Source organism: Apium graveolens, chromosome 3 (assembly GCF_009905375.1).
Source record: "Apium graveolens cultivar Ventura chromosome 3, ASM990537v1, whole genome shotgun sequence".
NCBI classification, from domain to species: Eukaryota; Viridiplantae; Streptophyta; class Magnoliopsida; order Apiales; family Apiaceae; genus Apium; species Apium graveolens.
The window spans coordinates 291,250,126-291,272,461 of record NC_133649.1 but is presented as its reverse complement, the minus strand read 5'-3'; the positions used below and the strand labels follow the sequence as shown (position 1 = coordinate 291,272,461).

At 31.0% G+C, this 22,336-nt stretch overlaps 1 protein-coding gene across 1 annotated transcript; it reads right to left on the bottom strand.

Annotated features, from left to right (window-relative positions):
* Positions 1-16,832: 16,832 nt before the first annotated feature.
* On the bottom strand, positions 16,833-21,989 carry LOC141713546 (protein NRT1/ PTR FAMILY 2.13-like). The gene is made up of 4 exons (XM_074517012.1): positions 21,710-21,989; positions 21,182-21,399; positions 19,081-19,655; positions 16,833-18,028 (listed from the first exon to the last, which is right to left on the bottom strand). Exons 1-4 carry the CDS (start codon positions 21,882-21,884, stop codon positions 17,149-17,151), a joined length of 1,848 nt encoding a protein of 615 aa, XP_074373113.1. The 5' UTR covers positions 21,885-21,989; the 3' UTR covers positions 16,833-17,148.
* Between the last annotated feature and the right edge of the window lie 347 nt (positions 21,990-22,336).

The window sequence follows — 22,336 nt, the reverse complement described above, 5'->3', positions numbered from 1 at the left end:
AGAAGATACATATTTCTACACATTCACCTTGTCATATTTTTGATATGGTTCAAATTATATACACATCGTAAAAGATCTCTTTAAAATACCGTTAAATGAAGAGGTGTTGAGTAGATTTTAAAATTTTGTTTATAATTTCGTTAGAGCATCTCCAACGGTATAACCTAAAACTGTTAGCTAAAATTTTATTGAACATGTAAGCACTTTTACTTCAGTGGTATTAACTATAATCATTAGCTATATTCAATTTTTTTATTAAATTCAAATATATATTAGTTAAAATAAAATTATAATATTTAATAAATGTATTTAATGCTAATAGTAGAACATTTTTATATTTATGTCAATATTTTAAAGTAAAATTAATAAAATAAAAATAGATAATTATTAAGATTGATTGAAAATATAATAACATACTTAAAAAATATATCTTTTATATTAGAATTTTTATAAATTTATTTAATAATAAAATAAAATTTTTATACTTAACATTACATAATATTTATTATGTTTTAAATATAAATATAAATAGTGCATCTATACATATAATAAAATAATGATGAAAATGTATAAATAATTTTTATATTATAATATTATATAATATATACATGTACACACCTACTTATCAATTAGTTGTATAAACCTATTTTCACACACCATTGACATTACATAAAAATAATAAAAATAATATATAAAGATATGGTTGATGAAAAAAGAGTTATAGATACACATTTAGGGTTTGAGCAAATTAAAAAAATAAGGGAAATGACGTGGAATAATATAGAGGATGGGGAAGAACATCAACAAATATAGAAGACCAAAACAGGATAGCTATAATTTTACCTAACAGGTGGCTACGGTTGGAGTGCTTGAAATTAAGACAATAGTTATAATAGATGTCACGTTGACATATATATCTAACAGATGAGTGTGGTTGGAGATGCTCTTAAGACTTTTTTTGGCAGCTAGTTAGCCATAATTTAATCACTTTACATACATGTGCGACTTTATTTAAATTTGAATTGTTGAATTTGATCCTGTTAATTATTGTACTCCTTGAAAGAATAATGAATGGACAAATATAGTTGGCTCACCATGAAAATTTCCTGGTCTAAATAAAAAGATTATAGCTGAATTGACAGGTGTACTCAGCTCCTTTTATGACTTATATAAGAGCTTACCGGCCTAAGAAATAAAATTAGTGCTGCGGTATATATAATGAAAATGAGAAGGAAGCAAGTGTCGAAGAGTTTAGATGAATACATGTGCATGCAAGTTGTATTCCAACTCAAGACCTTCTATTCACCTTACCCAATGCATCTTTCATAAAAACAAACGAAATGCTTCACCTTTTCTCTTTTTAGGAACTAACATAACATTAACAATTTATACACTTACTATATGTTCATATGATTCCTGAATACATTCAGCTAATTGACCAATCGGTCCATGTCCCCAAGGATCGGTTATTGCAATCATCTAATCATTATAATTTATCACGGATAATACTAAAAAGTTTTGTGAATGCAGGGGTCTCGATCTATACGTGTTTAATATATTTTTGATCTCCGCAAAAATTGTAGTTGATGAATGGTTGATCACAATCGCTTGCTGTGGAACAACTTTCTTGACCAAATTTGGGCCTTCATTTCTTGACGTCATTCAACTCAACATCATACTCCTTAACTTCTCCACCAAGAACATTACTGCTTGTGTAGCAATAAGTCCGAGAAACAATCAGAAAATAAACCATATTAACAACTCCTAAAACTGTAATAAAATAGTAGAAGTAATCCACTTTCCCCTCATTAATATTCTTAGTTAACCAATCCGGCTTGCCATTTTTAGCCGTAGAATTGTGCATAAGATCTCTATTTTCTCTCAGATCTGTTTGGATGTGTCACAATTGATAATGTTATTGTACATTACATTGTCCAGTGACTCTATTAAGATCAGCTGCAAGCCACTATCCAGAGAGACTTTTTCTTTTTCAGGTTCACTATATTATGAAGGATCTTTAGGAGCATAATGTGATGGAATGACCATGTTTCCATTAGTAGATTCCTTAACTCTTACCATGGGGTGAAAGGCCCGTTCTTGAGGATCTGAATGTATAATGGATTGGCCATCATGATGAACAACATCATTTTCTTTTTCCATAGTGTGTAGTTAGATCTGTCAAAGGTAGGAATTTTGATACTGATAAGCTTTTGTGTATTCATTCTTCCAAGATCTTTAATTTGTTTGCTTTCAGATTTTGCTCGGATACCACTTGTTAGGTAATGAATACAACACAGAAGGGGGGGGGGTGAATGTGTTTTGGACAATTTTAATGGTTTTTTGATTTACTTAAACTTGGTAAACAAAGTAGATAAGAACTGTAACAATATTATGCTAACTAAACTAAAGACAATGCACACAATATTTCAAAACTCACTTAATTTTATAAAAATCAAGCTAGTATTTTGCTACAAATTTCTGGGTTCTTGGTATGTTAAAAACTCAGCTCCTCTCTTGAGAGTTACAAGATTTTCTAAATTTATTTGTTACTTCTAAAACAAAGCATCCAGTGTTTACTTTATAGAACAGTAAACACTGATTTTACACAGCATGCAATAACATGTACTAAACACTACTTTAAGTTAACTAAAACTTTCTATTTCTGGCTTAGTGTATCTTTGCAAATCGTGCATGTCTGTGACTTTACTTTGTCAGTTAATCTTGGCCTTTGATCTTGTACTCTTCAAGCTGCTTTTGTAGACTTTGCAAATCAGTGATTGATTTGTTTGTTGATTGACAATCTTGGATCTTTAACTGGTCTGCATCTTGTACTTGAGTTTTACATCGAGATCTCCAGTTTGTTGTATAGAGAACTCGACATCTCGATAAGTATAATGACTTATCGAGATCTCTTATTACTCTATAGTTATTTTGACTTATCGAAGTCTTTGAGTTCTCTATAAGAGAATTTGGCTTGTCAAGATCTCTGAATTTCTACATTTAGAAAAGACTTGTCAATATCACTGAAATCTCTAGTTATACTTTGACTTGTCGATATCTCCAATCTTCATGTCTTCATTTTAACTTGTCGATATCTCTGAGTTCTCTAGTGCAGAAATGACTTGTCGATATCTTAGAGATCTCTAGTGATATTTTGACTTATCGATATATCTGAGATCTCTAATGATAATTTGACTTGACGATATCTCCAATCTTCATAACTTCATGTGGCTTATTGATATCTTTGAGTTCTCAAGTAGCTTTTCTTGACTTCTCGAGAAGTCATTCTGGAGTTCTCTAATGACTTCCTTATATGACTTGATATGTGACTTGTAGATTTCTTGACTTAGAATATTTTTCCCAAAACAGATTTATTCAACTCCAAGCTTCTTCACCCTTTCTCTGAGGCATGATCTTCATGATCTTCTTTCAGAGTTTATTCTTAGGCTTGAGACTATTTACAGAAAAATACTCCAGTGTAATCTATTTACATTTTTACAAACTCAAGTAATACAATACAAAATGAAAACTTAGATTATTATACAACTTACTTAGGGCTGTCAATTTGACTTAGTCTTGTTATAGCACAAGCATGTCTTGTACAACACTTTCTTGCCCTACTTTGGAGCTATAGCATATTATCTGGTGGTCGTTTTGCTAGAGACATTTTAAAGAACTCGTCATTGGTTCCGTATTGTAAAGTAATCATGGCCACCTTATCATCAAGATCCAGGTTCTTCAAGGCTTCCTTTGTGAAATTATTCAGGTAATCCTTGAGAGACTCCTTTGCTCCTAGTACAATGCTCATGAGGGAAGCTGAGCTTTTTTCATGTACTTTTTCGCTGATGAAATATTTGATGAAAGCGTGACTTAAATCTCTGAAAGATCCAAATAAGTTTGGGGGCAGACGGCTATACCACCTTTGAGCCATTCCCGACAGGGTTTGAAGAAAAATCTGACATTTAATAGTGTCGTTCACGGGTTGCAGCAGTAGTGCATTAGAGAAAGTCCTGACGTGATTAGCCAGATCCCCAGTCCCATCAAAGGCCTTTATGGCGGGCATCTTGAACTTTTTTGTAATATGGATATTCATAATCTCCACTGTGAAAGGCGGGGTTGGATCATCCGGATCTCTGAGGAGGAGAAACTCAAATGAGTTTCCCCGAGGGACATCCATCGATGACTTGAGTAGCTCCTCTAGCTCCTCTAGCTCGGTTGGTTCTCGGTGGCTGCATAGCTTGACTAATCTCCTTGTCCCTCTTTAGACTTAGGATTTCTGCTTCATGGGCACGTATCCTTTCTTCAAAAGTCTGGGATGCCATCCCTTAAGTTTCTTGAAATTCATGGCGCCCACCTCTAGCGGGATCTAGGCGCCTTCCTCCAACGGGCTCTTTCTCCTTACGTCTCATCCTGTGATGAGCATCCTCGTCGATTGACTCTTCTCTTTTCTCAGTTGTATAGGGTCCAAAGACATCTCGTTCATTATTGATTGGTCGTAGACCTTTAATGTAATTAGGGTCGTTCCACGGTTGCGGTTGAGGCGGTGGGGGCGGCCTACTTCCTCCAGCCTCAGAGTACAATGGCATTCCATAGAAGGGTTTATTGACATATGGTGTACCACAGTTAACATCTCAAAACTCGCAGATTGTGTCCCCAAAGAAGGGTTTAGATTCGATTTCTGAGGGTTCGCCCCTAAAGTCGCGATTGACTGAGATCCGGATTGGGGAATTAAAGGATTCGCCGTCCCTTGAGACTAGGTTGAGTGAGGCGATATCTCAATGGTCGATGATATTGTTTGAGTTGTTCCGACTGATGCTTCTTCAGGAGTGTTGTTTCCGCTTCGTATGGTTACCATGATTAATGTCATTTTCTCATAGATGGCGCCAAATGTTATGGGTAAAAAACTAGGTTATAATTATTACGATATTTAATTCAAGGGTTCGAGAGCTCAAGGCCTTTAATGGTTGCGCTTGTGTTTCTTAACTTAAATTTGCCTTCACAGGATGTCTATGAGTTTAAAGAATCAAGCCAAAACGTAGTTCTGAATGATGGGGTAATACCTTTTATATAGACGTTGAATGTTCATGAATTGGACTAGGGTTAGGAGACTTGGTGAAGTCTCCGTTTTTGAGTGAACATTGGAGTCCTAAGACGTAGGAAGCAGATTTATTGTTGTTTTAGGTGCTTGAAAGCTACTTTTCTCAGAATTATATATGTCTTTTATTGGGCACATTATTGAGCCGTTAATTTATCATATTTATTAATTATTAAATTAATAAAAAGTTAGGGGCTCGGGACTCATTAGTTGGATTTTTTTATTGGACCGTATTACGTCTAATTGATATAACATTTATTACATTTCTAGACTATCATATGATTAGAAAATTGTCGTGTACTAAAAGAAGGAAAAATGAATGAAAATGTGAAAAGAAAGGTATATACGTACACAAATAACTCTCTCAAACAATTTTTTTTATAATGCCTTAATAATCCCCACGGAGTAAGTGAAAAATTTCTAAGACCGTAAAACAAGTAAAAACGAATATAATTGGATAAGGATAATGCATATATGTAACCAAAAATTTCTCAAACATTTTTTATATAATACCTTCATAATTCCTACGAAGTAAGTGAAAAATTCCTACAACCGCCACTTATCATTCAAAATTCAAAAACTATGCCCAAAATTATTTTGGGTCAAGTCTTCTCTACAATCCTCTACCTAAAAAAAAATACAAAAATCACAATAAACATTAAGTTATAAAAAAAATTAAAAAAGTCACACCAAAATTCACCCAATTTTTTTTTATTAAAATTTTTTTACTATAAAAAGTAGAAAACTAAATTAAAATTTACAATACTCACCAATACATTAACACTACACCATATATGACATATTGCAAGCCCTATATACATTTGTGTTGCATAAAGTGTTACTATAGCCACAGAAGTTACTAGTATATTGCAACACTTTTAAAAAGTGCTACAAAAAATATGAAAGCGTTGCAAACGAAAAGTTTATTTTCACAATTTCAAACAATTGCAATACTATTAAAAAAGTGTTACAATACATGCTACATTTTTAATACAATTGACTAAAATTTTTAGGCGGGAATTGAAATTTTTCAAGGAGCGGGATAATAATTGCCCCCAAATATTTGTTTACTCAAAATAAATTTTATTTTAGAAAACCACATATCTCTATATCGCATCTCTCTCTTAGCCGCTCATCTTTCCCTCGACCGTCTCTTTCTCCCCCATCTCTCGCTCATCTATCTCAACCATCTCTCACCCATCTGAATCAATCATCTATGTCACTCATCCCTAATTTTTCGTTGATGCATTATTTGATGCTCATCAACACAAGGTCTGAGCGCGATGAGATAGCTCAAGTGGTTAAAGACTTATTTTTTGTCGTCACAAGGTCCACGCTCCAGACACAACATACAAAAATTAACAAGTGGTGATAAATCTGTTGAATCAAATGATTACACAGCCGAATTATATCCTATATATAATTAGTGTAAGGGAGTTAAAATGGTACGGTTAGATGGTTTGGTCGTCAGTAGAGCTGGCCAGTTGGGCGGTCCATGCGGTCCGGGCCGGGCTGAATGCGGGTTGAGCTCGTGAAGCATGAACACTGAACCGACACGCAAGTTGAACGAATCGGGCCGGGCCGGGTTCGAACTGACAAACATGGACTCGTAACCGACACTGAACTCGTGAGCGATGCGGGCTGAACCGGGTTGAGTGCGGGCTGTGCGTGTTGAGTGCGGACTGAGTGGGTTGAGTGCGGGCTGTGCATCCATCCATGTGCATTCCGCTGTCTACTATGTCTATGTCACATCACATGTGATGTGAATGTGATGTCCAAGCGGCAAGCAGTCAAGCATATAAATAGAGTTTAATCACTTATATTATTTTAATAGAAAATTCGTGTGTATAATAAATATTTTTTACTATATAAAATTCAAAATTAGTATAACAATGTTTATTAAAAAATTATTAATAAAATGTAACATTATTTTCTATTATGTCACATAATTTATTCGAAAAATAATAATTGTAATCAATTAATTTTATTATTTTAGGTTTTTGGTTAAAAAGAGGACGGTACCTCTTATAAATTTTATTAATTTAAAAAAATTACAAATGATGTGAGAGGACTCCTCTCTAAAAAAACGGAACAAACCGCATCAAACATTAAAAAATTACAAATCAAATGATATTAAAACTTTTAAAAAAATTACATTAAATATTTGTTCTAAAGTTGTTCGCTAGTTGAGGTTCCCGATTCTGATGAAGTATCCATTGTCATCAATGGCTCGTCGTCATCGTCGGAGTCTTCTTTTCTTCCTTGTTGTCTTTTATCGGCTTGATCCTAATCTTTTTTGCAAACTAAAATCTTTACAACGTCTAGCGCAAGACTGGACCGCTTCTCATCTAACACTCTTCCGCCTGCACTAAAAGCGGACTCGGACGCAATTGTAGAAACCGGGATAACTAAAATATCCTTTGCAATTTTTGCTAAAACCGGAAATTGTAACTCATGATTCTTCCACCATGTTAGTATATCAAAATCATCATTTAACTCATAACTATATGAAAAAAAATCGTGAATCATACTAGTGGCAGAAGAAGGTACGGTAGATGACTCGGAAATTCTACATTTTTGTTTTTTGGTTAGTATAGATGAAATAGTACTACTAAACCTACTACAAGTATTACTACTCTTCGGTGGTATAGTACTTTGAGTTTTTGGAGCATACATATCTATAAGACGAAACAACAAATTTAAACAATTATTTACATATAAAACATGATTATATGAAACTCCTAACATTGCATAATAATGTTCTAACATGTTTTCTAAACCTTCCCTCCTAACACCGGGATCAAGAAGACATGCAATACCATAAATATACGGAAATTCGGTAAAGTCATTTAATTTTCATATACTTAATAATATCACTAAAATTATCATTTTCTTCGTATTCCTTTAAAGTAGTAACAATACTAACACATTCAATGATACAATGGTGTACATTTGGTTCATAAACATAAGAAAAAACTTTAGTAGCATGCACAAAACAATAAAGTATGTCACGTACAGTAGATGCTAATTCCCAATCTTCATCGGTAATAATTCCTCCTTCGTATTGGTGAATTGGATCGTCGTTATATAAGATGGTAATAATGGGTTTATATTTAGTTGCTTCAACAAGTAATTTATATGTCGAACTCCATCTTGTAGGACAATTGATATCCCATTTTTTCGGCCTTAGTCCATTTTCTTTACACAATTTCTTGTACCTAGACCTATATTTACCCGCCAAACGTAGATACTTAATTACCTTCCTAATAGGTTCTAATAAATTAGTTATTTGTTGAATTCCTACTTGAGCCGTTAAGTTAACTATGTGAGCACAACATCTAATGTGTAAAAATACTCCATCTAAAACTAAAGGAATTTCGGTCATAATATAATTAATATATTTGTTGTTATTAGCAGCATTATCTAAGGAAATTGTGAATATCTTGTTAAACAAATTAAATTCTTTAATTGTATCTAAAATTCTAGATATAATATTATAACCGGTGTGTGATTCGTCCATAACATCAAATGCAATAATTCGTTTTTGTAACATGTAATCGACACCAATCCAATGAACGGTAACACATATATAAGGCTCACCTTGACTCGAACTCCAACAATCACTAGTTAATGAAACCATACCATCAAATTCTCGAAAAAATTCAATTAATTGTGCTCTAGCGCAATGATATTGTGTTATTGTGTGCCGTTTTAGTGTGTTTCTAGGAATTTTTCTAAATGCCGGATTTATCGTAGTTTTCATCATATATTCTAAATTATCACTCTCACCGTGAGAAAATGGTAACTCGTCTAGTGTAACAAAAGTAGCAAAACTTTCTATCATTCTATCTCTATTATAGGAAAAAGGCATACCTCAACCTCCCGTTGATGTCATAAAACCACTGAGTTGTGATTGTTGTGGACCTCTTCGTGCTTCTCCGCTTTCGTGACTCGCCTTCGTAATAGAGTGAATATTCTCCAAATGTCGGCTTAGTGTTCCCATGCCGGTCCCTAGAGCATAACTAAATGGTGGCTGTGGTCTACCATTTTGTACACAAATCAAACAATGTACTTTAAATCTATTCGGATTATCCGGCATAACTTCTTTCGGAAAAAAATGTCCACACATGCGATGATTGTCTCGAACTCGTAGCACCTACAGAAATTTAAAAACGAATAAAATTAGTAAAGGAATTTACAATCATCAATTAAAAAAACGAATTTACAAAACGAATAAATAATATATTATAATACACGAATAAACAATTTATAAAAGTAGCTGAATTCAGTTGACCAAAAAATAGTTAACACAAAATCTTATACAATCAAAAACACACAAAATCAAAAACACACAAAATATATAAGTCGTCGCCTTATATATACAATAAAAAACACACCTTCAGAAGAAATAAACAGGAAAATAACATACCTTCTTCGGTATTAAACGTGGATCCGGGTCGAGGCGGGAGCATCGAAGCCGACGGGGTTGAACCTTGAGAAGAAATGCTCCCTCTTCCCTGTTCCATTTTCTGTTACCTTTATTTTATATTCAAATTTTTGTTGTTGAATTGAAAATTGCGAATGGGGATTGAATTATAAACGTGAATTGTTGAGAGTGGGATTATAAGAAGTCGGAGAAACAGAAGTTGGAGGTCGGAGAAAGAAGTTGGAGGTCGGAGAAATTGAGATTGAGAGAAACATAAATTGAGTTCGAAGAAATTGTGAATAAAAGTGTTGTTTATATGTATATATTTATAAGGAGATCAAAGTGTCGTTGGAGGTGGACTGGAGGAGTGTATTGTTAACTTGCAGGTTAACGTTACAATTACAGACAGTCACAGAATCACAGACATCGCAGAAAACAGATCAGACGAGAAAGACGTTGGCGCGTGAGGCACAATCGCGGGCGGGCTGTGCGGGCTCGTGCGGGCTGTGCGAGTTGCCTGGTCCGTGCGGCTCGTGCGGGCTTGGCTCGTGCGGGCTCGTTCGGGCTCGTGCGGTTCCGGGTTCTGAAATTAGAATTCGTATTCGGTTCACCTAATTTAGCGAGTTGGGCGGGTTTGAACCGGCCCGGTTCGGTCCGAATTTTTTACGGTTTCCGTACGAACCGGTCCCGAATGTGCGGTTCAAACCCGCACATTTGGCCGGCTCGAGTCGTCAGGGTTAATAACGTCGTCATTTAAGAAATAAAGCTAGCTATCTACTTCACACACGCTTGGGTTGTACATAAGTTGAAAGTACCCTAAAAAGACTACTCAATTTTTTTATAGATAAAAATATTACTTAAATATCAAGAAACTATAGAACCAAATGAACAAATAAAAAACAAATACATAAACAAAAAAATCTAAAAAATATATAAATAAATTACATTAATTTTTTAATACATTAGATATTAACAACAAATAAACATTCAATTAAAAATTTAAAAAAAAAGGAAAAAACAAATTTAAAAAATCATAATAGGTGTGAAATCACTATAACAAAGTTTTATATTATTTACATACATACGCGGTATTTCAAATAAAAATACAATAGTTATTTCATTTATTCTATTATTCTACTATAATATCTAATAATTTATAACAAACACAATAGTTAATTAATTAAGAAATTGAACTATAATTATATATTCTTAAATGATATAAAATAATATTAAAAGTATTATATTCCTAATAAAATAAATATAAGTAACAATTATCAAATCATTTATAATTGGGTTAAAATAGTATCATTTTTTTAAAAAATATTGAAATGGATACGTTTGATTTAAAATATTTTTGAATATATAATTTTATATTTTTTTATCCTAGGGAACCTCCAACCGTTATCTTATTAAATAAGAAAAATATTTAGATTATATTTAGGTATAAATATTTAATTCTTATGTTTTGTTTCTTAAAAAAGGGAAATTAAAAATTTTCTTTTAAAAAATTTAGAGTACATGAATCTTATAAAACATAAAATCGAGGAATAAATAATAATAAAAAACTATTACAATTCAAAATTGAAGTACAAATCTAATAAAATACATTATTGATTATATTTATTTTATGTTTCTTAAAAAAATGGATTTGGTAGGTTTGATTCTAAATATTTTTTCTCATTAAAAATTTATAATGTGAAAATAAAAGAAGATAAATTATAACACATATGCTATATATAGGTTATCAAAGTCAAATATAAAAATACAATAACTAAATATAAAAGTGCAAAAATTATATTTTTTGGAAAATGTATTATTTAAAAAAGACATAAAATTTATTTAGGAAAGGAATTATTATATTAAAATTTTATTAAATAAAAAAAATATTCAAAAAATATGTAAAGAAATGATAATCATAACAAACACAATAGATAACTAATTAAGAAACTGAATTATAAATATATATTCTTAAATGGTATAACATAAAAATGAAAATATTATATTATAAATATATGAGAATAATACAAGAAATAATTGTCTTAATAAAAATAAATATAAGTAAAAATTAAGAAATCATTTCTTAATCGGGTTAATGTAGTATCATTTATGAAACATGAAAATGAGGAATAATAATAATAATAATAATAATAATAATAATAATAATAATAATTATTATTATTATTATTATTATTATTAGAGTACATCAATCCTATGAAACATAAAAATGAGGAAGAAATATAACAACAATAATAATAATAATAATAATTATTATTATTATTATTATTATTATTATTATTATTATTATGTAAATAATAACAATAATGAAACTATTACAATTCAAAATGAATGCAAATATAATAAAATACACTCTATACTATATTTATTTTATTTATTCTAATATTCAGTTATAATAGTTACTAATATGTATAAGAAACAGAGTAGGCAACTAATTAAGAAATCAAACAATGATTACACTTTCTTAAATGATATAAAATAATATTAAAATAATTACATATATATATATAATAAAAGTAACAATTATCTTATTAAAAATAAATCTAAGTAAGAATTAAATAAATTATTTGTTAATTGGGTTAATTTTTAAAAAGATATTTTTAATTTTTACCATATAAAATAAGAAATACATTTAGATCATATTTATGTATTAATATAACAGGCGTTTTGTTGCATTTTGTAAAAGAAAAAAAATTACGAATTGCCTTATAAAAATTCTATAGTACATGAATTTTATAAAATTTAAAAAATAGGTAGATATATAACAATAATCATAAACAATTATAATTTAAAATTAAAAAGCAAACCAGCAAAATAAATTTAAAAGTATTATCACAAAAAATGTAAACAATTTTTTTTCATAATCATTACTAGAACAGAAAAAAATTTATGAAATATTGTCAAAGACAAGATGCAAATTCTGACGATTGTCTTTTAAAAAATTAGAGTACATTAATCCTATAAAATATAAAACGAGGAAGAAATATAATAATAATAGTAGTAGTAGTAGTAGTAATAATAATAATAATAATAATAATAAATCATTACAATTTGAAATTGAAATACAAATCTAATAAAAAATATATAATATACTATATTTATTTCATCTAATAATGTGTATAACAAACAAAATAGGTAATTAATAAAAAAATTAAAATATAATTACACATTTTTAATTAATATAAAATAATATTTAAAATATTTATATATATTACAAGTAACAATTATGTTAATAAAAATAAATCTAAGTAATAATTAACAAATTATTTATTAATCGGGTAAAAATATATCATTTTTAAAAGAAAAAAATGAAATGTGTAAGTTTGATTAAAAATATTAATAAAAAATTATTAATTTTAGTTTTTATCATATAAAAATAAAAAACATTATATTTAGGTATAAATATTATAGGCGTTTTGTTTGAATTTGTAAAAAGGGAAAGTTATGAATCATCTTTTAAAAAATTTAGAGTACATTTTATAAAACATAAAAACTTGGAAGTAATAATAATAATAATAATAATAATAATAATAATAATAATAATAATAAAAACTATTATAATTCAAAAAATTGGAGTAAGGGGGTGGGGGTTTTGGTGGTACGATCTTACAAAAAGGTTGCACATGCTAGCTATAATATAGACTATATTTATTTCATTTATTCTCTTATTCTACTATAATATTATAACAAACATATTAGGCAATTAATTACAAAATTGAACTATAATATAATATTAAAATTAATATATTATATATATAACACAAACAACAATTATCTTAATAAGTATAAATATAAGTAACAATTAACAAATAATTTATAATGGGGTTAAACTTGTATCATTTAAAAAAAATATTGGAGTGGTTAAGTTTGATTTAAAATATTTTTGAATAGATAATTTCATTTGTATCTTATAAAATAAAAAAAATATTTAGATTATATTTAGGTATAAATATTATATTATTTTGTTTTATTTTATAAAAAATGAAAATTACGGATTGTCTTTTAAAAAATTTAGAGCACATTAATCTTCTAAAAGATTAAAAACGAGGAATACATATAATAATAATAAATTTATTACAATTCAAAATAAAAATATAAATTTAATAAAATACATTATAGATTATATTTTATACATTTATTCTATTATAATATTTTATAATCTATATAACAAATGCAATAGGTAATTAATTAAGAATTTGAACTACAATTGTATATTCTTAAATGATATAAAATAATATTCAAAGTGTTATATATATAAAACAAACAACAATTATCTTAATAAATATAAATATAAGTAATAATCAACAAATCATTTGTTAATTGGGGTTAAAATAATATCATTTTCTTAAAAAAATTGGAATCAATAAGTTTCATTTAAAAAAATTTTGAATAGATAATTTTAATTTTTATCTTATAAAATGAGGAACACGTTGAGATTGAATTTAGGTATATATATGTTTTGTTTCATTTTGTAAAATAGGAAAATTACGGATTGTATTTTAAAAAATTTATAGTATATGAATCATATAAAACATAAAAATTAGGAAGAAATATAATAATAATAATAATAATAATAATAATTATTATTATAAATTATTACAATTCAAAAGTGAAATACAAATAAAATAGAATACATTTAAAAAGTACTATGACAATTGATTAGTAAACAAAGGTACTATGATAATTAGATGTAAGGTATTGTTTTCATAATCATTATTAAATAGAAAAAAATATATAATATTTTTTTTTTGCCAAAATATTATGCATTTATCAAAAAGACTTAATCCAGCTTGGACAAATCCCAAAACTGGTGATACGATCAGGTTGACAAACAAATAAATGAGCTAAATGAATAGCCGTTTTGTTTCCAGATCGCTTAACATACAGAATATAAATATTCTTTAAACTGAAAAAGATTACAATAGCTTCCCAAAAAATTTATCCTACACCATCTCCAAAATCAGTAGCATCACAATTGACCTTCACACAATTAATTCCAGTTGTAATCCAATGTTCAGAAGTGATTGGAGGTACAGATGCCCTCGTAATATGAACAATCTTCCGTTGTGAAAGGTGAGTTTTTGCAATTTTCACCACCGATTCAGACTCGATGCGAGCTTTCAAGATTTCCCGAAACACCGATTGAATCATTCCCAACGATACAAACCAACAAGTCAAAAATATCAAAAACATGCGGACCACTCCAAAAGGAGGACAAACAACCATTTTAAAAGGAGGACAAACAAAATACCCAAAAAGATTGGGAACGATAGTAATCCTTATAAAATAAGGATGATTATTGAAAAAAATAAAAAAACTGATTTTTAGATGGGGGAGAAGAAGATGGAAGTGATTTTGGGAAAATGAAGAGGGCTTAATTAATGAAGAAGAAGGAGTAGATCTGAATGTTTTTTAGGCGGCTAATTAGGGTTTGGGGGTCGACTCTCATTGAGACAGTAATTTTTAGCATTCAAAAAAAAATAAAAAAATATACATATAATATTGTTACACAAGATGAAATCCCAAACAATTTCTCAATTTCTGATCAAACTCTTGAAAAGATAATATATAAATAAAAGAAATTAATTACGTAAATATATTATGTGATATGATTAAAATATTCTTTTTACAAATTTATAATTTGAAAACATTAGACAACAAATAAATAAAATAAATTATAACATATATCTTATATCTAGGCTATTAAGGTCAAATATAAAAATACAATAATAACTAAATATATAAATATAAAAAGTATATTTTTTTAAAAATCTATTTTTTTGAAAAACATAAAATTTGTTTAGGGAATGAAAAATATTAAATTAAAATTAAAATAAAAAAAGAAAAAAATATTCAAAATAATTGTATAAAGAAATGATAATTATCCCGTGCATAGCACGGTACAAAGCTAGTTGTCCAAAAACACTAAACAACGTTAAAACCAATGATGGTCCAGAAAGTATTCTATTTGTTCATGCCTATGTCTCCGATTATCAATTTGGCTGTGAGAGAAAGTAAAGGTGGAATTTGATTGAAACTCTTACATGAAACATTGGTCCATCGCACTTCCTCGTTTCTAAGTACGTCCAAGTAGATATAGACCACAAAATGCAGCAAAAGGTACCGAATCTTCTAAATCTAAAAAGTGAAAAACAAAATCTTTATTACCGAATCTTCTAAATCTAAAAAGTGAAAAACAAAACCAACAAAGTGTTACACGCACTGATTGAGTTCTTAATCACTTGCAGAAGATTAAAAGTTTGGTTTCAGGTGGTGAAAAACCAACGTACAATCATGAAAAATAAGAATATATCGATCCATGATCGAGTTTTTCGCACTCCATATAAGAAAATCCTGTGATCCTATTCACACCTTCTCATCAATTCGGCATTATTGTCGTCTTACGTTTATCATCTACAGTCCACCGAATAGAGTGATATATATAGGTGTGTAAATGGCCGACATACCAGTTATCTCCATTTGAATTATATACTTGAAGCAAGTAGTTCAAACTCTTTTAAACTTCACATTCTATAATTTCTGTAAAAAAGTTTAGATTTTTATGAAACTTACAATAATTTAATATGGCCGGTGAGTTACATGAATTGATCTGAACGCATGCGTTGAATTTTGTCATGACTGTCTTTTTTTTGTGCAGCAGTTGGTGTGCGATTTTATTACTGTGTATCTAATGTCATCTGTTAATTATTGTACTCCTTGAAAATATTATGAATTGACAAGTGTAGTACTTAGTTAGCGGTGTAATCGAGCCGAGCCGAGCCGAGTCTTCGACTAGGCTCGGCTCGAACTCGATTAAAATAATTCGATTTCGAACTCGAATTCGATCTCGACCGAACCTTTAATTTCAAGTTCGAAACTCGGCTCATAAAATGTTTGGTTGGTTTGAGTTCGGCTCGAAAGCTCGTATTAATTCACTAAATATTAACAAAAATTCGAAATATGATCGGTTTGGTTTGAGTTCAGCTCGAGTCCGACTCGATAATAAATAAATAATATATAAAAAATATTAAATATTTATATAAAAAAATATTTATAATAAAAAATTTAAAAATAATAGAGGTTCGATAAGGCTCGCAAATCTTACGAGCCAAATAATTTGAAGTTCGAGTTCGGCTCGGTTAAAAATTAGAAAAACTCGACCTCGAGCTCGGCTCGATTATTTTCAAGCCGAATTCGAATTTCTTATGAGGCGAGCTCGAGTAGCTCACAAACAATTTAGCTCCTTTACGCCGTAGTTAGCTCAATACGAAAGCTTCCTGGTGCAAGGAACTGATATAACATTAACAACTTATATATACTTAGTACTATATATATTCATATGGTTCCTGTTTAGTGATTACACTTATTTAACTAATTGACCAAATGGTCCATATCTTGGAAATCAATTCCTGCAAGCATCTATATGTTATAATTTCTCATCAGAATCATTCTTATGGTCTCTCCTCAGCTGTCTGCAGATTTTTTTTTGAATTCAGAGGGTCTCGTATTCTATCTGCGTTTATCACCACCTCCATGATTTTCTGCTCTCCGCGTTAAATTATAGCTGATGAATGGTTGCCAACGATTGATTTTCTTGACCAAATTTAGCCTTTCATTTCTTGACATCATTCAGCTCAACATCATACTCTTTAACTTCTTCTCCCCCGAGAACATTGTTGCTAGTGTAGCAATAAGTCCGAGAAACGATCAGAAAATAAACCATATTAACAACCCCTAAAACTGCAATAAAATAGTAGAAGTAATCCACTTTCCCCTCATTAATATTCTTAGTTAACCAATCCGGCTTTCCGTTTTTAGCCGTAGAATTGTGCACCACAGTCACAAAAATGGTGCTAAGATAATTCGACCCTGCCACCGTTACAAAAAACAGCGAGTTAGCCAAACTTCTCATACTCTCCGGAAACTCTTTGTAATAAAACTCGATCTGTCCAATAATGTTGAACGCTTCCGAGAATCCCATCAATATAAGTTGCGGCGCAAGCCACATTACTGAAATCGGTGCAATCCCATCAGCATCGCCATGTTTGATAGCCGAGTTTCTTCTCATTCTCTCAAAAATCCCAGCAACAACCATAGACAAAATTGAGCAAACTATCCCGATTCCGATTCTTTGGAGTAATGTAATTCCACCTTCGATTTTCGTGATCTTTCGGAGGAATGGGACGAGAAAACGATCATAGAATGGTATCCATAACCCTAACGTGATCATGGATATGACAGATAAGGTTCCAGCTGGAATTTGGAAATTTGGACCCAGATGTCTATCCATTTTCAGAGCTTGGTTGACTGTGAATGTGGTTTGTTGTGCCATTGCCAAGAAAGTAATGATACCAGAAGCCCATATTGGGATAACTTTAATTAGGCATTTAACTTCTTCAATTTGTTGAATGCTACATAGTTGCCATGGATTTGTTTTTGAACCATCAGGCTGTACTTCACCTTCTAATATCATTGCAGCTTTGTTTAAGAACCTGCATCAACAAAAAATGTCAATTATTTCGTCTATACTAAATATTTTCTTATCTTGATGGATTAAAGCCTATTTAAAGTCCGTTGTCTAAAACTCCAAATTATGACAAAGATTCATATAATCTGTCATCTACAAGTAGCAATACGAGTATTTCGAATTATGACATAAGTTCATATTGTGACAGATTTTAAAACCCAATTAAAATTTGTTATCTAAAATACAAATTCAAATAATTTGTCACCTACAAAGTATAAATATGAGTATTTCGGATTATTTCACAAATTCGTATAATCCGCCAACTACAAGCAGTAATATATATTCGAAATAGATGATGGGGAATTAAATTTAATTTTTATATCACACTAATGGAAGAGTATTCAGCTAACACGTACATGACACCGATGATTCCTTAATTGATTGCAGTGCATAGCGAGAAATGTTTTGTTTAGGTGTGCAGTGAGCCCATGTTAATAATTAAAATTTATAAAATTTGGAATGTTTTAATTGGTGTATTTGTTTTAAATGCAGGGGTTCAATATTATTAGAAAGTGTTGATCAATCAAAACAAATTAAAATTATAAAACCTCTAATTTAATTTAATTCGGGTTGCAGTGCTCAAAATGTAAGTTAAAAACAACCGTACACGTAACCAAAGTAAAGTCACCACGTATTGCAATGTTATCTGTAGTTGATAAGACATTCTAACTGTTTTATTAAACATATAGAATGATAAATACTTAACCACACTACCACATGTTAGGTTCAAATTAGACAACTACTTTTTGAATTTAAGGTGGGAAAGTTACTTGAAAAGATTAATTATACTAGGACCACATTGTAAACGAGCTCATCTTATAAGGTGACCATCAAACGAAAGAAAAACTAGGCTAAAGTCTCGGCTGAATAAAAATACTAACTTTAGCTGAAATTAGTAAAAAAGATTAATAAGCTCCATCTAACATTAAAATATTGACGCTTTTTCATTTTAGTCCCGGCTATTTTAAATATTAGGTTTCTACTGGACCTAGACATGCATAAATACATACACAGTACCTGAACTTGTTGGTCAGAGGTAACTTTGAGTACTTGAAGCTTCCCGCAAGTGGTGGATCATAGTAAACGCCGACAATTTTATCGTCCACGGGATACTCAAGTTTACGCTTCTTGTAAGCCACCACAAGGCTTTCCCCAATGCCGGAAAAAACACTGCCCTCCGGCTTGACGTAAATGTACATCTTTGTTCCAACAAAGAACAATATTATAGAGCAGACCATTAATCCGGTAGGGATTCCGAAACCAAGAATCCAACTCACGGAGTCTTGAATGTAGACAACAACAGTTAGGGCAATGATGAGGACTATAGTGAAAGTTGCATAATACCAATTAAAAAAGCTGTTAATTCCTTTTCTTCCTTCATCTGTAGTGGGATCAAATTGATCTAAACCAAAGGGGAGGCTGCATGGTCTGATTCCGGCTGAGCCGACGGTTAAAAATCCTAATCCGAGGACTAGAAAACCAAATTGAGAACTGGTGGGGCCCTTGCATTGATCCAGACGGGTTTGTTCTGTGGTGCAATGTGGAGGATGCAGCTGAGGTATAGAGACAACTAGAACCATTGTCACCATTCCCTGTTTATCATTGATTAAACAACATTAACTAATAATCACGTCACTTAAAAAAAGTGATACAGTGGCACATTAGATACGTGTAAATTACTCCCTCCGTCCCAAAAAAACATTGTCTGTTTTGACTTTTTACACTATTTATAGTAAGCGATTGATTATTAATTTACGTCGAATCTATAAGATCAAATATAGTCATGAGTGATTTTGTTGGATTCGTATTTACGAGTACTTTAATACAATTAAATTTTTATATTTAATATTAATACGAAATTAAAGATAATAACAATCAAAAGTATGCATTGACAAACGTGTCCAAGACAAACAAGAAGCGTTTTTAGGGACGGAGAGAATAACATTTTTATGGAATGCAAAAACACTTTACCGAGGTATAACTGTCCTGTTTCTTTTTAATGGCAGCTTTATTTTTCTGCACTCATTTCTAAATGATTTTACTGCATAGTTAAAATAATAATTTTCAAAAACATTTTTTTTAATAAAAATATATCACTTCAACTTTTATTAATAAAAAAAATTAAAAATAATAATTTTTGTTATACGATCAAGAGATATATACCGAAAAATAAGAGACAATTAAAATAAAAAATAGTACAGAGAAATAGTAACATCCCTCTCCGGAAAAGGCAAATGGTCAATTGGTAGGCCCTACAAAGTTTGGATTCAAACTTTAAATAGATACCTATTAGCCTGTATATTGTAGCACGATAGATTCCCTCGTACACCACAAAATCACTTGTTACATCTTTTTTAACGCCATACGACATTTCATTTGGATTATTAACATTTTATTGGAATCGAGTGATGTTATAAGGGTGTCAAATTAGTTGGTATGCGGTGCCAACTTGGGTATAAAAAGTTCACATCCCATAAAATAGGTTGTCAATTTCATTTGTGATATCAATGTGGTTCTAATGATGCATAATATATCATTTCTATAATATATTTTTATTAAGTATTTTTTTATTGAATTAATGAATTTGACATTTTAGGGTGTCAACTATTGAAGTGTTTTTTGAAAGAAATGTGATAAAAATGATATGAAAGAGAAAGAATTTAAAATATAATATTTTTAATTATGCGACGAAATTGGCCCCTTTTAACGGATGTTTAGAATTGCTCTTAGAGAAGCTTTCTGTTGAATTGTTGATATACGTGCCCATTAGGCCATTACAGTTAGTACATGCATTTAACTTACGTACCAGCTTGAACTGCAGACACAAAGGTGGTGGTGTGTGGTCCTAGTGGATCCCACTGGTGTAAACCGCAGTTAATTTTGTTGCCGGAACGTACAAAAGTGAGCCACGTTTCACTGATTTACGCATTTCCTCAGTTACTGATAATTCCGTGTGACAGGAATGTATATAAAGGATCGTTCTATTAAAGTCTAGGTAACATGTTTGTGTTGAAGTAGGTCATTTTGATGATAATTAAGAGCTTAGGATTAGAGGTGATAGATGAGTGCGTGAATATTTAAATTTATAATAGAAGTAAACCGGTGTATATGGATGTACCAGAAGTGAAGCGAATGAGGAGAAAGCGATGGTCCGAAACCTGCCGACGTAGGCATCAGAGACGAATGCACCGAGAAGAGGTGCAAAGTTTGAGATGCCAGACCAAATGTTTATAACATTTGAAGCTTCCACTTGGTCCATATGAAATTGTGTCAGCAAGAACACTGTAAAGTTGGCCTGCAATCCAATTGATGCTAATCTCTCAAATGTCTCATTCCCTGTACATTTATTTTCACAGAAAACGTTAAAATATGCTACTTGATCAATATTGAGAGAGAGAGAGGGAGAGGAGGAGAGAGAGAGAGAGAGAGAGATCAGAGAGAGATGGAGTGTGTTAGAGGGAGGGGGAGGGGGAGCGGGAGAGGGAGGGGGAGGGGGAGAGAGAGAGAGAGAGAGAGAGAGAGAGAGGGGGAGAGAGAGGGGGAGAGAGAGGGGGAGAGAGAGAGAGGGGGAGAGAGAGAGAGAGAGAGAGAGAGAGAGAGAGAGAGAGAGAGAGAGAGAGAGAGAGAGAGAGAGAGAGAGAGAGACCTAAGATGTAAGGCATGGATTTCCATCCACCGGGCTTTCTTGGGGTTGTTTCTGAAAACTGATTATCACAAGTTTGTTCCTTTGAAGACGAGGTTTTTGAAATAGGAAAGCATTTTGTGGTACAACAAAACCAAGAAGAGCTCAAATGTTTCTTATTTTCCTCCAACTCTCCCATACTTCTAAAATCTATTACTCATGCAATGTTCCAACTCTTTAGCTCAACTTATCGACCTTATTTATAAAACTTCCAGCTCCTCCACTCAAATACCGACCACTACTCTAACGCGCCTAACTTTGTTCACACTTTGGTCACTTACATTACATATATGTCTGCAGGTTCACACACTTGCATATTGTTCACACATACAGTACACACATCCGCGCATTAATTGATTAATTTTAGTCTTTTATTTCAAAAAAATATAAATAAAAGTCGACAACTAAATTCTTGCGAATTGAACATTCACGTTTTGTCGTACACTAAATAATAAAGACAAACCTACCTACAAACAATAATGTAAGTGCATGATTCTTGACATTTACGTACAGCGATGAACCTTGATACTTCTATACAGACTATACCTCTCGATCTTTAGAGTTTTTTTACTGATTGACAGGCATGGTAAG